The sequence below is a fragment of the Physeter macrocephalus genome, chromosome 4, assembly GCF_002837175.3.
Source record: "Physeter macrocephalus isolate SW-GA chromosome 4, ASM283717v5, whole genome shotgun sequence".
Classification (NCBI taxonomy): Eukaryota; Metazoa; Chordata; class Mammalia; order Artiodactyla; family Physeteridae; genus Physeter; species Physeter macrocephalus.
This window is the reverse complement of record NC_041217.1, coordinates 60,472,207-60,492,937: the sequence shown is the minus strand read 5'-3', so window position 1 is coordinate 60,492,937 and position 20,731 is coordinate 60,472,207. Positions and strand designations below refer to the sequence as shown.

Here is a 20,731-nt window from a genome sequence, read left to right as displayed (position 1 = left end):
GCGGTCTCTATCCAGGCAAACGACCATCCATTAAAATACATGCTTTAGCAAGCACAGTCATAACCACATAAAAATCAAGACAATATACTGTAAAAGACTTCATTTTTTGGAGTTAGAAGTGAATAGTTAGTAACATGAGATTCTGGGAAGCAAATTTAAGAGATCCTTTCCCGAAAGAGCCCAGTCAGATTAATGCATTGGCTCAGAAAAAAATCTCAGAATGGGCTGGAATACAATTTGAAAGCAACTTCTTTGAACTTTAATTAGGTATCTTTCAAGCTTTGATTCACAATAAGAACCACAAATAAACATTTTTTTGGTTAATACACATGTTTTCAAACCATTTAATCTGTGCATTTCAACTATGAAATTAATCATTTGTGGTTCTAAGAAAACATGCTGAAAGTAGTATAAAATATGCTATCTTGGTAACTAGGTTTGTATATCATCTAAATATTGATATGGATGTTTGGTCTTTTAGCTAGGATATCCCTGGAGACCCATCCTATGTGTAAATTTAAACAAAGTTATCAAAATGATGATAATTAAGTAGCATATGGCCACAATAATTTTAGAACCACTATGCCGAACATTTTCTCTGCTGCTGGGTCACTATTCTAACTGTACAATCATCCACCTACAGTAGCTTACATATCCTGTGGGTCATATAGAAATAATATATTCTTTACCTCAGGGATTTTCTATTGCACAATGAACTTGTCAATATTTTTCCTTCTATTTTGCCAAATGTTTAAAATAAAAATCAATCTAAAAGGAAACAAGGGCTTCCTTGGTGGCGCAGTGGTTGAGAGTCTGCCTGCCGAGGCAGGGGACGCGGGTTCGTGCCCCGGTCTGGGAAGATCCCACATGCCGCGGAGCGGCTGGGCCCGTGAGCCATGGCCGCTGAGCCTGCGCGTCCGGAGCCTGTGCTCCGCGACGGGAGAGGCCACAACAATGAGAGGCCCGCGTACCGCAAAAAAAAAATAAAATAAAATAAAAGGAAACAAAATATATGATGAAATCCTCTGAAAAAACACTGACATAGCAATGATAAAGCTCAACTATCTCCTCAAATTTTGCACCCCAACTTGCTTGGCATACATAGAAGAAAAGGCAAATTTCTCAAGTATAATTTCTAGGCCAATGCAAAATTTCCAATTTTATAGGTCAGGAACCTGTAACTTTTCTGCACACCTCAGACTACTGGATACCCAGGTCTTCCAATCATTTGTATAAGGAAGCATATTCTGATTCAAAGTGCAGAAACTGTTTCTAGGAGTAGATTCTAAACAGAGAACTCCTATCCACCACATAGGTGACTGTGAGGCAAGGCTTTTATTCTAAAATTGAGTGTTCTCACTAGTGCAATCTGACTTTATACAGAAATTAACTATTTTATGAAAGCCAAAAACAAAGTGCAACTTTAATAATGATATTTACTAGGAAATCTCTCCTATGTAATCTTTTGGAAATAATATCCTAGTCAAATTTTCCTCCTGACAATCAAAACTCAACTTGTATATCAATGACAATAACTTTAATCCAATACCTTTTTTCATGACATAACACAGAAATGTGAATTGAACTTAAACATGGGGTTGGGATACATACAGAATCAGACTGTGCCTGGTTCCATTTTCCCTCTAATATTTAAAATTTATGGATTGAAATGTAGTAGTCATTTTACCTATGCTACCTAGGCTTTCTTTCCCTGTACTTCAGAACTGTTAGTCTTATACCCCTCTGTTCATAAAAGTCTTCTATTCGTAGTTCACTTTCAGTTTGGAGGGAGAACAGATAGAAAGAAAATAAGTAAAAATGCGTACCCCATGTGGCACGTAAACCCTGCCAAAATTCTCATCCAAGATTTTTCTTTTTATGACTGTTTCCTCACCTATATTCTCTATTAAAAAATCAAACCTGTCTGTCATACTCTGATTGAATAATTACTTAACATGATAAAATGTGACTTCCAGATGAAAATGAACAAATGAGGTAGACAGCTTAGGAGAACACTCTCTTTAACCGAACACTCTCTTTAACCACTTTCCCCTCCAGCTACTGTCCTCCTTGCTTATCGTTTTGAAGTACTTTTCTTAATTCTCATCTCCATTGAGAAGTACTTTTCATCTTCTCCTACTCTACTCTGGCCTCTATCAGCCAGGTGAAACTGCTCTCACTAATGAGATTGATCACCTCCGTGCTGATTAATCTAGTGGAGAATTTTTAGAACCCATTTATACTTGACCTCTCAGCAGCAAACAGACAACTCTCTTGTATTTAAAAATTTCTCTTCTTTTGATCTCATGACATCACACTGTTCTACTTTACCTATTACCTCTCAATGTGGTTGTTACTTCTCCATCTCCTTTATCAGCTCTCCTCTAGCAAAATATTTAATTCTGGAATTTTTTCTGATTTTTTTTGAGATGTTTTAGATGTCTCACTTTTTACTTTCATCCTAGATGATTTCACCTACTTTCATACCTTCAATTATCATCTACATGCAGAAAATTCTCCAATTTACTTCTCTAACTCTGCCATCTTTGCTCAACGCCACAACAATAAATCAACTGCCCAACAGACTTTCCTACTTGGATGCCTCACACAGATAACTCAAATTCAACATATTCAAACTAAGTTTGTGATCTCCACCTCCTTCTACATATCCTCTCCCATATATTCTTCCTTTTCCAGGGTTACCTATTTCAGGAAGTAGCCAATCAATTGTACTCAGTCAAAACTTGGGAGTTACCCTTTGCAGCCCTAGAAATGTCACCTGCTAGTCTCTATTAGTACCTTTCCCAAACCACCACAAATAAATGTATAATCTAAGTCAAAACATTGCATTTACTGTATAAAAACAGATCTAAGACACACCCTGACCCTGCTCACTCCAACCAGACTGCCATTGCTAAACCACCCCCATGTAGAAATTCTGGAGTTGTTACTGCAATTTATACTCTGGACGCCTCCTCAATCCTTTGCCTCGTTCATCAAACCGCATATACTCTACATTTGAAATATTTCATGAATCTCTTCACATCTCTACCTTACTTCTATCATCAGCTCAAAATCCTTATTACCAGAAGAACCTCCTAAGTGATTTATTAGTCTCTAATCAATTTTTCATACTCTATTCAGAACAAAACAGAGCAGGCCATGTTCCCTATTTTAAATCCTTCATTAGCTTCCTACTGTTCCTAAATTAAAATCTAAAACCTTAAAAAAGTCTAAAAGGTCCTTCTCAATCCAGACTCTACCTATCTCTTGAAGCCAGAGCAAACGCCAGCCATACTGGGACTCTTCTAGTCATTCTAATGTGATTATCTCAGAGCCTCTGCATATGCGCTATTCATGATCCCCTTTCCTCCCTCTCCTTGACCTAACTTACTCATACTCATCTTTCAGATTGCAGCTAAAATGTCGCATCCTCAGGAATGCCTTATTTGGCCCCCTACCAGAAGAGACAAAGACTCATTCATATGCTCCCCATTGAACCTTACTTCCTCTTTTATAACACTTAGGACACTTGTATTTATTTTTTTCATCATCTGTCTTTACTGTTAGATGAAGCAAAGGAGAGTGGTTATGATCACAGACACTGGAACCAGGCTGCTTGGACATGAATCACATCTCTAACACAGACACAGTGTGTGACCTTGGACAAGTTTCTTAACCTCTCTTTACCACAGTTTCCTCATCTGAAAATGGGGATAATAATGGTACCTGCTGTATACGGCTTTTGTGAGGACTAATTAAATAAACACATAAAAATTGCTCAAAGTAATGTTTGGCACAAAGAAAATGTAAGTGTCTATGTTGTTATTATTATGGTTAATCAACTCTATTATTATTATTATTAATCAACTCTGTTCCAAGCACAGGGAGCATTAGCTTTATTCATTCATGCAAACTGGTGCCAAGCCCAGTAATTGCCACAAGGTGACAGGCATTTAATATGAGTTGAATTAATGAAACAGATATACAAATATGGCGCCACCACTTATTTCACTTGTCTTTACATATTTCTTGGAGTCTTGGTTTCTTCACCAGTAAAATGAAGATCACATTAGTATTCACCTCATTAAATTACAACAAATGAGATAATACATACAAAATTCTTAACACAGTGCCAGTTACATATTAAAAACTCAATAAATGTCAGTTATTTTTATCATAGACAATTCTGAGTTAGAAAACAATTTAACTAGAAATATAGATATTGATTTGGTTAGCAGGAGAGTGGAACAAGTAAGCATATGCAATAAAAATTAAACAGTGTTTAACTTCCAAAAGATGAAATATATCACTAATTTTAAGAATCTAGACTAGTAGTTGGGGAAAGGGGGATTAGCTACTTCATTCTAAGCAACGAAGTGATAACTAGTTCTAAGGAATATTAAAAAAATCTAAATGAAGTCTGATTTCACTAACTTTATTTTCTAGAATTTAAAATACGACATATACAGAGGTAGTCCAGTGTGATGAATACTGAACTTATATGTCCCACCAATATAGCAGTCTTCAATCATTAGATATTTATTTAATAAAAATTAGAGTTGTCAAAGTACATTTAATGGCAATTTAAAATATTGCTTGATGTACTATCATCAAGATGATATTATTAAAATAAAATTTCAACTTGGTGACAGTATATAATCTTAAGGGAATAATACTTAATGCAAGACACGTCCAGTTTTTCCATTCCCAATCTACCCTAGTAGAATTAGTAAAATCTGTTTCACTGCTTTCTGATCATCCACAAGTCTCTTTCTGTAAGTAAACATTAATGTCAAAAGAAGTCTGCTTATATAAAATAATGGATAATTAGCATTTATGTTTCTAATGCCTACAAATTAGCATTTTTATTTCCTTAAATCTAGAGTGGAAAATGAGTGTCTGACAGATGCACAATTGCCTATAGGTGTAAGTTTCAAACTTAATGGCATTATCAGCTTCCACTTAATGATTATCACTGTAAAATGAATATAAAGCAACTTGCTACAGTCATGGCCAAAACTGAAAACTCAGGCAAAATTAATTCCTCATACCCTCTCAAAAATTAAATGTTAAGATTATAGGTTTCTTTTGTTATTGTTAATAAAAGAAGGGGGAATTTCTGGCCTAAATATTTTTAACAGGAAAAATATGTTAGTTTTAGTAAGAGGCAAGAGAAATATGTCAGAAGAGGATTTTCCCCCTTAAAATATAGTAGTTATAACAGAGATATAAATAAAAGGAAAATCAAAACTACTCATTAAAATATATTGTTCAAACTAAACAAAATGCATGACAGATATAACTGTGCTTATTCAAATACTTTCTAATTAGCACAGAAGGGTTGTCAATGTGTGTGCCCACAACCCTAAATTTGGAGAGTAGTGCAAAGTATTTTATCACAGGATAAAAACAATGTGCATGCTGTACACTTATTTCCCTATCATTTATTTCTTTAAAAAATATTTTGATAAAAGAAAATAAAAACTATTGAGGCAACCAGGCAGCTGCATTTATGGTCTTAAGGTTTACATTAAATATATTAGACAAAGTGTGGTGCTTTTTAAAAAAATTCAAGATAAATAAGCAAAAACACTGTTTGCAATCAACCAGTTCAATAATGTGTATATAATTATTGAAAGAAAAGAAATATTTTCAATGAAACAAGTCAATTACAATTTTAAAAATTTTATTAGTAACATTAGTAATCCCTCAAAATAAAGAAAATCTAGGACTTCCCTGGCGGCGCAGTGGTTAAGAATCCACCTGCCAATGCAGGGGACAGGTTCTATCCCTGGTCCAGGAAGCTCCCACATGCCGCGGAGCAACTAAGCCTGTGCGCCACAACTACTGAGCCTGTGCTATAGAGCCCACGAGCCACAACTACTGAGCCTGCGAGCGACAACTACTGAAGCCCACTAGCCTAGAGCCCGTGCTCCGCAAAAGAGAAGCCACCGCAATGAGAAGACATCGCACCGCACGAAAAGCACATCCCGCTCGCCGCAACTAGAGAAAATCCCGCACACAGCAACGAAGACCCAACACAGCCAAAAAATAAATTTAAAAAAAAAAAAGAAAAGAAAGAAAATCTATGAACTACTATGGCGCAGTGGTTAAGAATCCACCTGCCAATGCAGGGGACAGGTTCTATCCCTGGTCCAGGAAGCTCCCACATGCCGCGGAGCAACTAAGCCTGTGCGCCACAACTACTGAGCCTGTGCTATAGAGCCCACGAGCCACAACTACTGAGCCTGCGAGCGACAACTACTGAAGCCCACTAGCCTAGAGCCCGTGCTCCGCAAAAGAGAAGCCACCGCAATGAGAAGACATCGCACCGCACGAAAAGCACATCCCGCTCGCCGCAACTAGAGAAAATCCCGCACACAGCAACGAAGACCCAACACAGCCAAAAAATAAATTTAAAAAAAAAAAAGAAAGAAAGAAAATCTATGAACTACTATGGGAAATTAAATTAAGCAACATGTAAAAGCACCTGGACACCTGGAAGATGAATACTGTCAGGTTAGTATAAAACTGAATTATCAATTAAAAAATATATTAGTGTCTTTTAAAAGTATAAAAAAGACATTTAAAATATGCTTAAAATAATCATTAGAGATATATTCAGGAAAAAACTTATTAAATGTACTACTTTTTCTATTCTACAGGGTAAAATAGAGAACAAGGGTCTTAACAAAGATTAAAACTTGAAATAATAGCCTATCTGGGGACATCAACTATTCCCTAAACCTTTAACCTCTTCTACAAAGATTCTTTCTTATTTTATAAACATGCTCAGTTCTGAAATTATAACTCCCTCCCAGACATTACCTTTTCTCTATCTTTTCATTCTTAATTGAGCTTATTGAAAGTCATCTACATACCAATGTGTCCACTTTTTAAAAAAAATCTTTCTCCTCAAACCACTGCTATCTGGCTTCTGCCTTCACATATAAGTGCAGTGCCGAAGCAGTCAGTAACCCACATAGTGCCAAATTCAAAAACATTTCTCTGTCCTTTCATTGCTTCACAATGCACTACTGACCAGTTCCTCCTTGAACTTTTCTTTTCTCCTGACTTTGGTTATGGCATCCTTTCTGCCCTATTTCTCTGATCGTTCCTTTTCTGTCTCCTTAGCCAGATACTTTTCTCTGCTTGCTCCTTGTAGCAGACTTTCCTCTTTTCACTTTATCCTCTTTTCCTAGACAATCTTATCTACTCTCGTGGTTTCAACTGTTATCTGTAAATTGACGATTCCTAATTTTTATCTCCATCTCAGGCTTCTCTGGTGACTTCCAGAAACATATCATATCTCCATCCAACTGTCTATGATATTTCTCCATTTGGATGTCCAAAGGTACTTCAAACTCAACATATCAAGAAAATCGCATGTACCTTTTCCCCCCTGTAACTGGCTGTTTCTCCTGAAATCCCTATCTTGGTTCAGTATTACTATCTATCACTCTATCAAGACACCTGGATATCATTCTCTCATTTTTAAAAACTAATCAGTCTCAAAGTCCCATCAATTCTAGCTCTTAAATATTTTTAAAAATCTGTCTATTCTTCTCATTTCCCACTGCTATCACCTTAGATTGGACCCCTCATCATCTCTCACCTGGCCTACTGCAATAGCCTCTTATGTAGTCTTGCTGTTTTCAATTTTATTCCCTTCCAATCAGGCATCTATAAAGCTGCCAAAATGATCTAAGACATAAATCTGGTCATGTTTCTCCCAAGCTGGAATAATTTCTATAGCATCTCACTGCTTAAAGAATTTATTTACTCATTCACTCAACAAATATTTACTGTTTAATGAAAACAGATATGATGTTAGGCACTGAATATATTATAGTGAATGAAAACATTTAGAGAATACGGAGAAAGATAGGCAGTTAAACAAACAATCCCTTAAATAAACGTATGATTACAAATTTTGACAAATGCAACGAAGGAATATAGCAGGTCACAAAGAGAAAAAGAGGGGAGAACTATTTCAGATTAGAATGTCATATTACTTTTGGGAAAGTAATACCTAAGTGAGTTTTGATGAGTAGAAGTTGCTAAAGGGAAAAGCATTTTTGGTAGAGGGAATACCATATACAAGAGATTTGAGAGGGAAACGAGCTTAGAGTGTTAGAAAAATTGAAAGAAGGCTTAACTGGCAAGAGCTTAGTGAGTGAGGGAAGGGGCCAGGTCATGTACAGCTCTGCAAGCCAAGTGGTATGGATTTAGATTGCCTAAGGGCAAATGGACACAGTTTAAAAGTTTTAGGCAGATGAAAGACATGATCAGATGTACATTTTTAAAAGTTCACTCTGGCTGTTGGGAGAGAAGAGATACAGCCTGAGTGGATGTGAGGAAACCAGTTAAGAGGTTATTGCATTAGTCCAGGTGAGAAAGACAGTTGTGGGAAGTTTCTGTTAACTTGTACAGTAGAGGTTATCTTTAGGTAATATAAGCCTATAATGTAGAAGTCCTCAGTACTTTAAAAGATGTCATCCTGCTGAACAAAAAGGCATGTAAAAGCTCAGGATTTAATTCATTTGGATATACTGTCATTAGAACATTTCTGCTCAGAGAACTTATTGCAAAGCTACATTGATGACGGTCTATCATCATGCAGCTTCTGCCAAACCTATGCAATATCTGACCTTTTATGTAACATCTCTACTCATATGACTAAAAGGCATATCATACTTTACATGGCCAAAAAAATAATCTTTTGATTTCTGCCTCCGAACTAGTTCACCCTAGTAAATGGCACCATCGTTTACCCAGGTATTGATGGCAAAAATATGGGAGTTATCCTTTATTCTCATCTCTTTCTGTCATATGCCATAACATATGTACATTAATTACCAACTTAAATATAATATTCAATATAATTCTATGGAAATTATTCTGTAAGATTAAATAAAATATGAATTTGGCTACAAACTCTCTGGTAGTATTTACATTCATATAGCCTTACCAAAAACAGATTATTTCATTAGAGAGCAGTTTTAAACAGTAGTAAAATATATTATAATATAATGCTATAACTGTTTTATACCTTAATTATTCTTTACGGATAATACCTCTACAATAAATGTATAAAGATAAAGCACGCATAATTTCTTAGTTCTCAAATTCATTTACTAATTCATTCATTCATTCTCAAGAACAGAAAACTCTATAGCAAATATCTGTCAACTCAGGTCTACAAAGAATAGTAAGATCAGATGTACAGAAGTTTTCTAATTTGTTTCAAAATTAGTTTCTGAATAATTCTCTAAGAAGACAGTTAAAATTAGATGTTTCACACTAAATAGGTACTTCATCAATATTTCATCTCCCTGATACTGTTGACCAATGAGTCATCCTACATATGTAAACTTTTAGCCAACTAAAGCTTACGGCTATAGTGCTAAGTTATTCTTTTTTAATTTTTTAAAAATATTTGTAAAATCTACTTCATCAGCCTCCGCTCAAGGCTTCAAGGTGGATTCTATACGTCTCCTACTTCAAAAGTGCAAGTGGAAGTGGAAGCTATTTTCCCTTCTGATTGGTGGCTTTGGAGCTTACCTCTGCATTCATAATTGTTTTCCTTAAAGTTAAAGCTATCAGGAGTTTAACTACCAGATAAGTGAGACATAAAATCAAGTATCATTATTATAGCAATGCAGTAATACAGAACATTACTATGTTCAAATAACTTTTTCTAAATTAGCCACTAGGTAATATGCTAACCTCACATCCACAGCTCTACACAATTTTATGATAGCTAGAATTAAGAAAAGGATTGATATTATATCCATTATAATACTATTATAGGAAGAGATTCCAAAGTTGGCATAAAGGGCCAAAGGTAGAAATTAGCTTATACAGAAAATAATTTGTATAGGCCAAGGAGGCCCTTTGTGCATAATACCACCTAAGGTAATTCAGCCCACCAAATACTGACTATCAGACCATAATCAAAATGAAATGCTTTGAAAATGTGAGAGAGAGCTTGGTTTATGCATTGCAATAAAACTACGGATGGATGGGCATAGCGCATCTCCTGTTGCACGCACCCTGTTGCTCGTCAAGTGACATGGATCCGAGCTGTTTGTTAACCACAGAAGAAGGAGAATCTGAAACAAAAATGAGATTTCAACTTAAAAGTAAGCAGCAGAAAACTGCACAGCAATGTTATGATCATCTCTAAGCTTAAGAAACAAATGTATAAGGTTGGGGAATAGAAGTAAGTACTGTGGCGTGTTTCCCAAGCAGTGAGTAAGCAGGGCCATGTGCTTAAGGTATGTTATTCCAGGCAAGCATTTAGCAACTTTGAGAATGAGTTGAGAAAATATTCTTCTACTTCCATGCATATACCTTTTATCAAATTCATTTAGCACAGGCACAAGGTGCAAGGTAGATAAAATAGAAACAGTGTTATCTCCCTCACTAAAAGGAAGACTCCTTGTCGTTCTCAAACCCTCTCTCCAGCTCCTCAAGATGGCTTTCATTTTGGATTGGAGGATTCAGAGCCTGAAATAAGATGTTCACTACACTTAGCTAGATGTTATCTTGAGCTGAAAAAAGAGCTCCAGTGAAGATTTAAGACAAAGAAAATAGTTTATAAGAGAAATATTCAATTAAGTAATTACCATTACAGAAACATAGATAACTTTTAAAACTCTATGGTATGTTGTGCATATTAAAACTGTACTGTGAAGGCTTAGGTTTCTTTAGGTGCCTGGTGAGAAAAGGAAAAGAGAGGCAACGAGAAGGCTTATGGTCTGGGCTTCATGCTTTCCACCTTGGCTTCAAACAGAACATTTTATTTTTATCCTTTGGATATATGGAGTTTCTATGTAAAATAATTTGTTTTATAAATAAATGGGTTCTATTGCTTGAAAAACACTGGTATAACGAAAGACAGCATGATAAAATGGAAAAAGCACCGGTCTAGAGTCAGTCAGTGTTGATTCCAACCCTGGTTTGACAATAATTAGCTATGTGACAGAGGACAAGTCACATTTTTAGATCCAACACTCTCCTTCCTTCCTGGTCATTCTAGGGACCTGGTAACTAAGAAAGGTACTGGGGAACAGAAGGAGGTGGCTACTATTCCTGGCTTGGGTTCTAGTGTGCTAGTGAAGCTACAGGAAGATGGAAAATGTGGAGAGCAAGCATAGCTCTCCACTAACTGTAAGAATAATTCCTAGTTTCTAACAGCCTATGCTCTGTTCGTAGCAAATGTTGTTAATAAAACAAAAACTCTGCACTTTTGACTGATCGGTTTCTATTCATAATGGCACATTATTCCCCCAAAGGTAAATATTTTGATTTAAGAGTGTCCTTAACTCAATAGCTAAGAGTTTTCTAAAATATCCTTGATTCTTAGCAATTTTATACCACTTGACTGCTTCAATCTGTACACTTTAAAAAGTCTGAATCCTGCTACTGGGACTACTGGTATCAATTTTAAATTGTCTACCTTCTGAGATAACCAGTGTGCTCATAAATTTTTGTATTACTAGATTTTGATAAAGCATGATCATTATTTAAATAATAGCTTTAACTTAAAGTATCCTTACTTATCACCTCTTCATCAGAATATTCAGCTCAACAAATCTGTATTACACAAAAAAGAAAGTAGGAATGATAGTATTTTAATCAGTTCCCAAATCTAGCCATGCTTTGCTTTGCTTTTCTACGACTTCTCAAATATCCATCTCAGAGTTAGATACAACATTCCTATCTATGTTCTTTTTGAAGAGCAGATGAGTCAGTCTTTAGAGACAAACAAAATTATATTCTTTAAGAAAAACAATAAAAATGTGAGTCAGTGAAATAAACATTGGAAAATCTTCCTAGAAAGGCTCTTATGAAATATTTTTTATCCCTTTGGATTTGTTATACATTTCATTATACTCTCATTAAGAACCCTCAGAAAACTAACAACTCTCCAAGCAATCTTTTTTCAAATATTTAATATTTTCATGAATATTATGGAATGTACAAATTTTATTAAAGTGCATCTTATGTAAGCTTTTAAATAAAACACATTGAGAAAGGATCTAGAATGCTATCATCTCCACAGAATTGTGTGTTTTCAAACTCTTGAAGTATTTAAAATATTAACAAAGTTTAGGTTAAGACAGAAAGATATTAAGCTAAAAGGGCTTCCGTTTTGGTTTCACAGTCTGTCACAGATATTGTGTATATCTGGGGAGTAGTTCTTTCCACATTGAAGACCAATCTTTAAGAAGAAACCCTTCTTGATCATTGCTTCCATTCTATTTTTAATTTTGGGTATCATGCAACTGTTTTTGGAAGGATTACTTTCCTGTCACATAAAACATCTGAAGTAAAATGCTTCTATATCACTAGATATTCAGAAATACAATACCCATAACTTCCAACTTACAGAAATATTTCCAAATGTTAACACAATAATCATCAGAATATCTAATATTAAAAAAACAAACAAGTATTAGTTCAATGCTGATTGCTTCAGTGTTTGCATACTCTATTCCATCTTTCTGTGAAATGTCTTCTAGAAAGCACCATCACAAAATAAAAATTTGACCATATGGTCCAATGATAATTTATTACAAAATGCAATACAGTTGGTCAGCCTATTGGAAATGTCTTAGATTATTATTATTATTTTTAAAGCAGAGATAAACTTTAAGCAAAAGTTCCTTCAGTCTAAGCTCAAGGTGTCTCATGGGTAATTACTGTGTATCTACAAAAATTTCGTGTTTTAGTTTTGAGAAAATTCTTAGCCCCTTGACATCTGAACTTTTTCAACTGCAGAAAATAATAAGGAATTATAATCTAAGTAACAAGAACTCTTTAGTCAGACTCCCTGGGTTCAAATCTGGCTTTCCTACTCAGTAATACTGTAACCGTGGGCAAGTTATTTAACGTCTCTAAGTCTCAGTTTCTCCATCTGTAGAATGGGGATAATTACAATATCTACCACATACTGTTCTTGTGAAGATTTAATGAGATAATCCATGTAAACTACTTAGACAGCATATATGTTATTACTTGCTTGTTTTTCAGAAACATGGTGTTTAATGAAAAATGATGTCAGGAGGCTGAAAAACACGGAGCATGGTCCCACATTTAAAGTGCCAAGAGACCCATCACTGTTTTGCTCAGGACCTTATCATTCAAAGTAGTTAAGAAGTACTTGCAGAACTATGTCAACATTACATCTGATTTACTAACTGCTTATGTTATTATAATCACTAAAAACCTGGGTCAAACGCATCCATTTGAGAAGTGCTACGTGTAACTGACATCATGGACACTGTGGGGAACTGGATGTTGTATAGAGCCTGCTTGCACAGGACCGGGTAAGTGCTGATTTTTTCCAATATGGCTCAGTTTTGAAAAGCCCTTTAAAATATTCACCAATGTTTTATACCCTTTAAGGGGTATAAAATTTACTTTTTTCTTTTCCAATCGGCAAAACCGTGCCATAAAGTGAAAAAACAGTTCCTACCTGACACCCTCTCTAGGCTGGCTCCATGCTCCAGTGGGGCTCTGTGGTGGTTGGGCCAGTACCAGCAGACTCCACAGGGTGTTGTCACTCTGAGCAGGAGCCAGCAACCCATGACTTCAGGGGACCTGAAATGGAAAAAAAGAGTTGGGTTTAAAATCAGCCATATGTTGAATGCCTCTGCCATAGCTATTTACGGCATTCATCTGATAAACATACATACAGCTCATTCAAAACCCTGAATGCTATCAACCTTACACGGCCATAAAATGAGGACATCTTGAGGTAGTAAGTTAAAGTCACTAAAATTAAGATAGTCCATTACTATGTGTACTGTTCTACTTAGGAGTATAAAAACTTTATACAGTATTCTCCATCCCATCCTTATGCCATCTCTATAAATTATGGCAGGCCATGCTACTTAAATAAATCAATAATTGGGAAACTGAGGCATAAAGCAGCCAAACAACCTGCCCAAGGTCATTTGTCATAGGGCCAGGGACAAGAACTCAGCCAGTCTAACACCCAGGCAGTGATCTGATGAAGGCAAATTCATCTCTTTATGATTTAAAAAAAAAAACTGAAAGACTAGAAATGAGTTGTGATGTATTTCCTAAAAGCCTAGAAAAAAGTGCACTTTTTTAAATAAAACTAAAGTGAAAATATTTTTAAAATATCTATACTGACTTTGAAAAATAAAAATTTTGGAAATTAGCTATGAATAATTATCATTTACAGGTGTCAAAAATTCTTTTAGAGGAGTGGTTTTCAAAGTGTGCTTCAGAGAGCAGAGGTGGCTTGGGGGTGGCAAGAAGGACAAGGAGTTGGGTTGTCATTTCTTAACTCTCTTTATGTTCAATCACAACAGTGTCACTTTTATATATTTTATATTAGAACTTTTCCATGAAATTCTGATTTCACAGCTGAAAAAAAGGGGGGGAAACCATTGTTTAAACATATCTTAACATCTATCTTATTTAGCTCATTTTAAATAGCACTTGGTGCCTTGGAATGATGTTTTAGTTTTCAACTGCCAAGAAATACTGGCATCAGGCACCTTCCCATTTGATCTCATTAAAATGTAGATTATTTCTATAAAATGGCTTGATGGCTTGATCCCATTTTCCTACAGAAATTAGGTTATTAGGTAGATTCATCTTACACTTAGCCTTTCACAAAATATTCTCATGAGTCCTATATTTTGAAAAGAGAATAAAATATTTATCAGACAATGTAATCATTCAGAAATTCTACACTTGTTAAAATTTCTTGGTTTCCAAATCACATTAATGTCTCCTTTGAATATCTTATACCTAAAAGGCTTAAATAGGTGAGAAAATGATAGAAGTATCATTTATTGACGGTATCATCACTTGCTGACACTGTGAAGACAACAGCATATAACGGGAAAATGTTTTATGAGAATTGCACACTCTTCTGTTGTTAAAAAATTAAAATCTAGAATGTTAATTCTGTGCTATTCTATATTGACGATTTTAGTAGTAACATCTAGCATGAGTGAATGGATCAATTAATGTCCATAATATAAATATACATACACAAAATTGTATTCATACATCATGAAGTATAAGAAAATGTTTTGCTAATTGTTAGTCAAATAAAACCTATCTCCCTGTTGAATTTCATAAATTTAATTCCTATTCTGTATTTTTATAATTTGAATGTTCTGAAATGAAGAATTTTGCATTAAGTCAACTCATCCTTCCTCACATCCACAATTTACTAAATGGACAAAATATATATACTTTATTAGTTGTCCTTTGTAAAAAACTAACAGTACATTATTTAACTGTTCTTAAAGTTTTTAATTACCAAATAGTGTTCCTAACATGTGAAGACAGAATAAGATAAAAGTAACACTAACAAATGAACCCAGGCCATGTTACAGGTTAGACTTACTAGGGGTCTCACATGAATGCTATGTTAAAAGTGTATGATATAGATGACGTATTTCACCTTGTAGGTGAAGGGAGCAACATACACTGAGTGACAGCACTAAGGGCCTCTAATACTGGTCCACGTGGGCAGCCTCAGCAGCCCAAGTAAGTTGTTTAATAACAAAATTAAGATAACATGTTTCTCAACTTCAAAACTGGCAAGGCATCTAACTCAACTTTGGCTTTTTAAAATATACTGGTTATCAAACTAGGTACTATTTAATAAGAATGATGCTTAGAGTTGGGAAAACAGCATCTTATTTTACAGAGACCATATAATCACCCTAAAGCTTTCTGATTCTAAAAAGAACTTGCTTTGATTCAAATTGATAAACTAGATATAAAGACTGCGTGTCAATATCTTCCTAATGTCCACAATGTACATTTCCCTACTGATAATGTAGACAGTTTTGCTTTATACTCAAACTCACTTTAATACTTGGTTTGTTACCAGCTGAATTTCAGTATTGAAAAAATATTTATACATGTAGGGATATTTTATCTTCCTTCTTATTGTTTTATATGTTGTACATTTTTACTTTTAAAACCCCTGAGCTAGAGTTTTATACACAGCACAAAATCATAGCAAAATGTATTATTATTAAATGTCACAACTGTAATCTAATCAAACTTTCTTGTTAGTTTTAAGTATAGGAAAAGATTTCTCTATAGTAAAAAAAAACAAAAAAAACGACAGAGAGAGAGACATCTTCTTTGCTTGACTGATATTCTCTCTATTAATATAACACTAAGTTAAAAATCAGGTGCATAATTTGTTCCAAACATCACACCTATATTGCAGTTATTTAAATCTATTTTATTTCACCATGGTATTATATAATATGCTTTTATTACCATAGCACTTAGTGGAACAGATATTTATAAAGTAGAGGTTGTCCAGTTCTACCAATATACAGATTAATTCCAAGCAATTTAATCAGAGTTCTCAAAGTGATTAATTCCCAACTCATCACTCCTTAGGGTGCCAAAACAAAGTGTATCAAAGTAGTATAATCTCGTTAGTATCATAGCACCTACTATAGTACCTATAGTCCAGGATACATAGTATCTACTATCCATCTTGAAAGAATTAAGTTGACAGGTTATTTTATGCGATATCTTTCACTAATTCTTTCAACAAATGTTTATTGAGCATCATGAGCTTTTTGGCCATAAAAAAAAACGTGAGCCACTAAAATACTCAATGAAAAAGAGAGTGGCACAGATTATTACTGTCTTATCAGAGTTTTATCACTTAAAAACAGGAACATAAAACTGGAATCCCAATAAAGATGTTAAAAAATAAATAAATAAATAAAACTGGAATATTTTTGCTGCCCTGTATACCAGAAAGTTGATTATGTGTAGGAGGAATAAGTAAGCAATTATTGAAAATTTTCAAATAATTACAGAAGGGCATGATTGAGTCAGCATGCTAGAACGGCCAAACAACATTATAATTCTAAAATCTAGCATTACTAGGTTTATATGGGAATAGAAATACTGGTTAACTTTCAAAGCAAAAAAACAAAAAAAAGAAGAGGAGCTAGGGGCCATAAGCACAGATATCATCTCAGTATATAGGAAATTTCAATAGAACTATCAATGTAGGCTCTACGTTCACTAGATTATTACACAGCATCTCATTAGCCATAAAAGTAATAAATATTTGCCCTTCTCTAAAATTACAAATAAAATAATGGACTATATATTTGCCTCTCTAGCAAGTGCTGCTGCCAATCTGTCCCTCTAGCCGTGTGATGATAAATTTCACCATATGCAAGAAACGGCGGGAAAAGCTGCAAGCGCATCAGCTTTCTTTGGAAGGGGAAAAGGGAAGCATCTTATTACACAGCAGCAGTGTTAAGAAACCAACTCTACCAGCTGCTTAAGGCCACTTGACATTGATAACCTGAAGCCTGAGGGTCCTGTGAAGAGCCCTCACGAGAAGACTGATCAGGAGTGGAAGGCTGCTGCTGGGCGCGCACAGCTAGCTCCCGCTGCCTCTGCTGCTCAGCCCTCTGAAGCCTCAGTTGCTGCAGGCGCTTACGGAGCAAAGCTATCTCAGGCCCCCTTAGAAATTCTGACACAGATAGGAAAAGAAAGGTGAAGAGACAGTAATAAAACAGAACACAGTAAGAATCTGACTATACATTAAAGACAGAAGGGTATAAATAAAACACACGTCTCATAGAGGAATACTAAAAACAAATTACTCAAAAAATTACTGATCATTATGATAAACTATACATACTTACACACCCGAAGGCTTCTATTTAACTATGATGAATTAGACACATAGAGTTCTCTAAGAGTATTTAAGTAATTAAACAGAATGAAAGTAAAATCTTCCATAAGCGAAACATTTAAAAGTGAACATTCCTTTCCTAATTGCATCTCTTTTTACAATACTAAGAAAAATTGAAAAATATCAGTTATCTCATTTACTCTATATACAAAAACTACTAATTTCAATCAAATAATAATTAAGATTATGAAAAAGTTATGCATTTGGAAATAACTCTTGAAATTTATTAGTAGAGAGCCCTTTAAAAAGTAAAAGTTTTATATTTTTCAGCTAAAATGTTTCTTTTTATGTTGGAATTATCATTTACTTTTTCTTTTGAGCTGAAAAATATTTACATAATCTTCAACATTTTCTTAAACTTTATCTGAGGCAGTGGTCACAGATAAAAAACAGAAATAGTATAACATGAAATTCTACAGAGAATACTGAGTACCTACTAGGTATGAGGCATTGTTTTAGGCTCTGGGGATAAATAAAACATTGAACAAAAAAAATAGTCCCTACTCATTTGTTCTGAGAGGAAAACAGACATCACTGCACACATACACACACATATATAATATACATGTATGCATTTATCTGCGTCAAGTAGGGATAACTGCTATGAAGTAAATTGGGCAGGGTAAGGTCAGGGTGATAAAGATTGTGGGGGAGTGGCTGTTGTTTTATGTATGGTCATAAGGGAAGGCTTCTCCTCCTAAGATGATTTTTGAACAAAGACCTCAAGGATGTGAGGGAGTAAACCACATGGATATCCGGAGGAAGAGTGTTCCAGGCAAAGGAAAGAGCAAACACTAATGTTCAGAGGGGGAAGTATATTTGGATGCAGGATATATACTACAGGTAATGGCAGAAAAATCTGCTGATAGTTTGGACGCAAAGTGATCCCAAAGTTTCTGGTGTAGATAACAGGAAAAATGGAGTTGCCATTTATTGCGACGGGAAGAATAGAGAAGGAGCAAGTAGTATTAGAGGGAAGAAAAGAACTAACAGATATCCAAGTGGAGAAACTAAGTAGGGACTCACTGTAATAGTCTAGAATTCACCAGTAAATCTGGATATCACTGATGATGTTACTTTAAGCCACATTAAGAGAGTAAGTGATAATAAAGAAGTCTAAGAACTAAATTCTGGGACACTTCAGTGTTTAAGAGAAGGAAGAACAGGAAGAGCAAGGAGAATCCAGTGAGGAGGCTGGAGAACTGAGTGAGCCAAGTTTTGTAAGCTCAGTGATGAAAGTGTGTCAAGAAGGATAAAGTAAGCAGCTGTGTCTGCTGATACAATGAAAAAGATACTGACCGAGAACTAACCACAAAGGTCTTGACAAGAGCCGTTTCAGTGAAGTCACAGGGGCCAAAACCTGGCTGGAACAGGTTCAAGAGAAAGGGGAAGTAAAGAAGTAGAGGGACAAAGCATATATACTTTTTCTAGAAGTTCTGCTGCCAATGGGGAACAGAGAAATCGGCTGATTGTTGGTGGGAGAACAGAATCAAGGGAGGTTTGTTTGTCTTAGTTTGGAAGATAATACATATGTTTGTATGCTGATGGACAATGTTTAATTGGGAGAAGGAAGAAAGATAATAAATGAGAAGTGGGCAAACGTGGGAATGATGTCCTTGAGTAGACCAAAGGAGGTGAATTACAGTGGATAAGAGGAGGAACTGGCTTTAATAGGTGCATAAAAATGTCATCCACTCTAACCAAAGAGGAGGCAGAGTATATGAGTAGAGATTAGTTGTAGATTTGATGCAGGGAGCACATAGAATTTCTCTCACTGACACTGACAGCAAATTATACAAACTACCAAATAACTTTCAGCCTCTTTTATATAGACTATAAGAGTGTAAAATTTGGTTTGTTGTTTCAGAATCAATCATGCCAGAGACACTAACCTCTTGTTACCATGTCTCCTATTTATAAAGAATTTTATTCAATTGGCAGTTAAGGTTTAACAATTCAAGTGTCATCATAGTCTTTCGTTGCTAGTTCTTCCTAGAAAATTCTCCAGTACCAAGTAGGATAGTATTCATTAACAAATAAATTGTGATGCTCAATAGTATAGTGCCTTCTTTTTAGGTATATACATATCCCATAGTTACTGTCAGCATAGTAGTAACACTTTTAGCAACATAAAATAAAGCATTATTATGCAGCCATAAAGTCTGTCATTTTATACTTCAAAAGAAATTACCATAAAAAGAGAGATTACAGATATGTCAAGTTTTGCTAAGAAAACTGAAAAACAAACAAAAAAAAAAATCACAAAAAATTCACCCAACTTCATGACTGTTTCAAACCCTCTCTCTTGCACTGCCAAATGCTTTATGGGGATATGAGTCTCAATCCTAGACCCACTAGGTGAGGCAGCAAATCAATAGCAGGCTCTAAATATAAGCAGTGGTGCTCTATAACTTGGAAAATTAAGATTTAGTTACCAAAAAAAAAAGATTTAGTTATGATAATGTCATGAACCATTAATTCAATGCTCCCAGTGCTTTTCAAAGAATTTGTTTGCTCACTTGAAGGCTGGTTGTATGTCTCCCCAACCAAGTTTAAAAAAAAAAAAAAAAAAATGAGGCTAGGGAAAGAAGTCATCACGCAGCTAACAAGGAAAGGCAAATATTGAATTAAAAATTCCAAGCAGATGGGGCTTCCCTGGTGGCGCAGTGGTTGAGAGTCGGCCTGCCGATGCAGGGGACACGAGTTCGTGCCCCGGTCCGGGAAGATCCCACATGCCGCGGAGCGGCTGGGCCCGTGAGCCATGGCCGCTGGGCCTGCGCGTCCGGAGCCTGTGCTCTGCAACGGGAGAGGCCACAACAGTGAGAGGCCCGCGTACCGCAAAAAAAAAAAAAAAAAAAAAAATTCCAAGCAGAAATACCAGTCTAAACAAATAGTTCTGCTAGCAGTTTGAAGTATTAAAGAAGGCACATAAGACACATACACATTACATCTTTTTTAAAATGTATAAACAAACATATA

General features: G+C 35.3%; 1 protein-coding gene across 7 annotated transcripts in view; it reads right to left on the bottom strand.

Annotated features, from left to right (window-relative positions):
* The window catches only part of DCAF6 (DDB1 and CUL4 associated factor 6), a 170,259-nt gene that overhangs the window by 53,034 nt on the left and 96,494 nt on the right, over positions 1-20,731 (bottom strand). For 3 of the 7 annotated variants that reach the window (XM_024116668.3, XM_024116669.3, XM_028488679.2), the window contains 2 exons: positions 17,357-17,527; positions 10,059-10,118 (listed from right to left, as the gene is read on the bottom strand). The exons of 2 other annotated variants lie outside the window; for them this stretch is intronic. In XM_024116668.3, the coding sequence (XP_023972436.1) occupies positions 10,059-10,118; positions 17,357-17,527 (231 nt within the window). The remainder of the gene's footprint in view (positions 1-10,058; positions 10,119-17,356; positions 17,528-20,731) is intronic. 2 more of the 7 variants (XM_024116670.2, XM_024116671.2) reach the window with 1 other exon arrangement.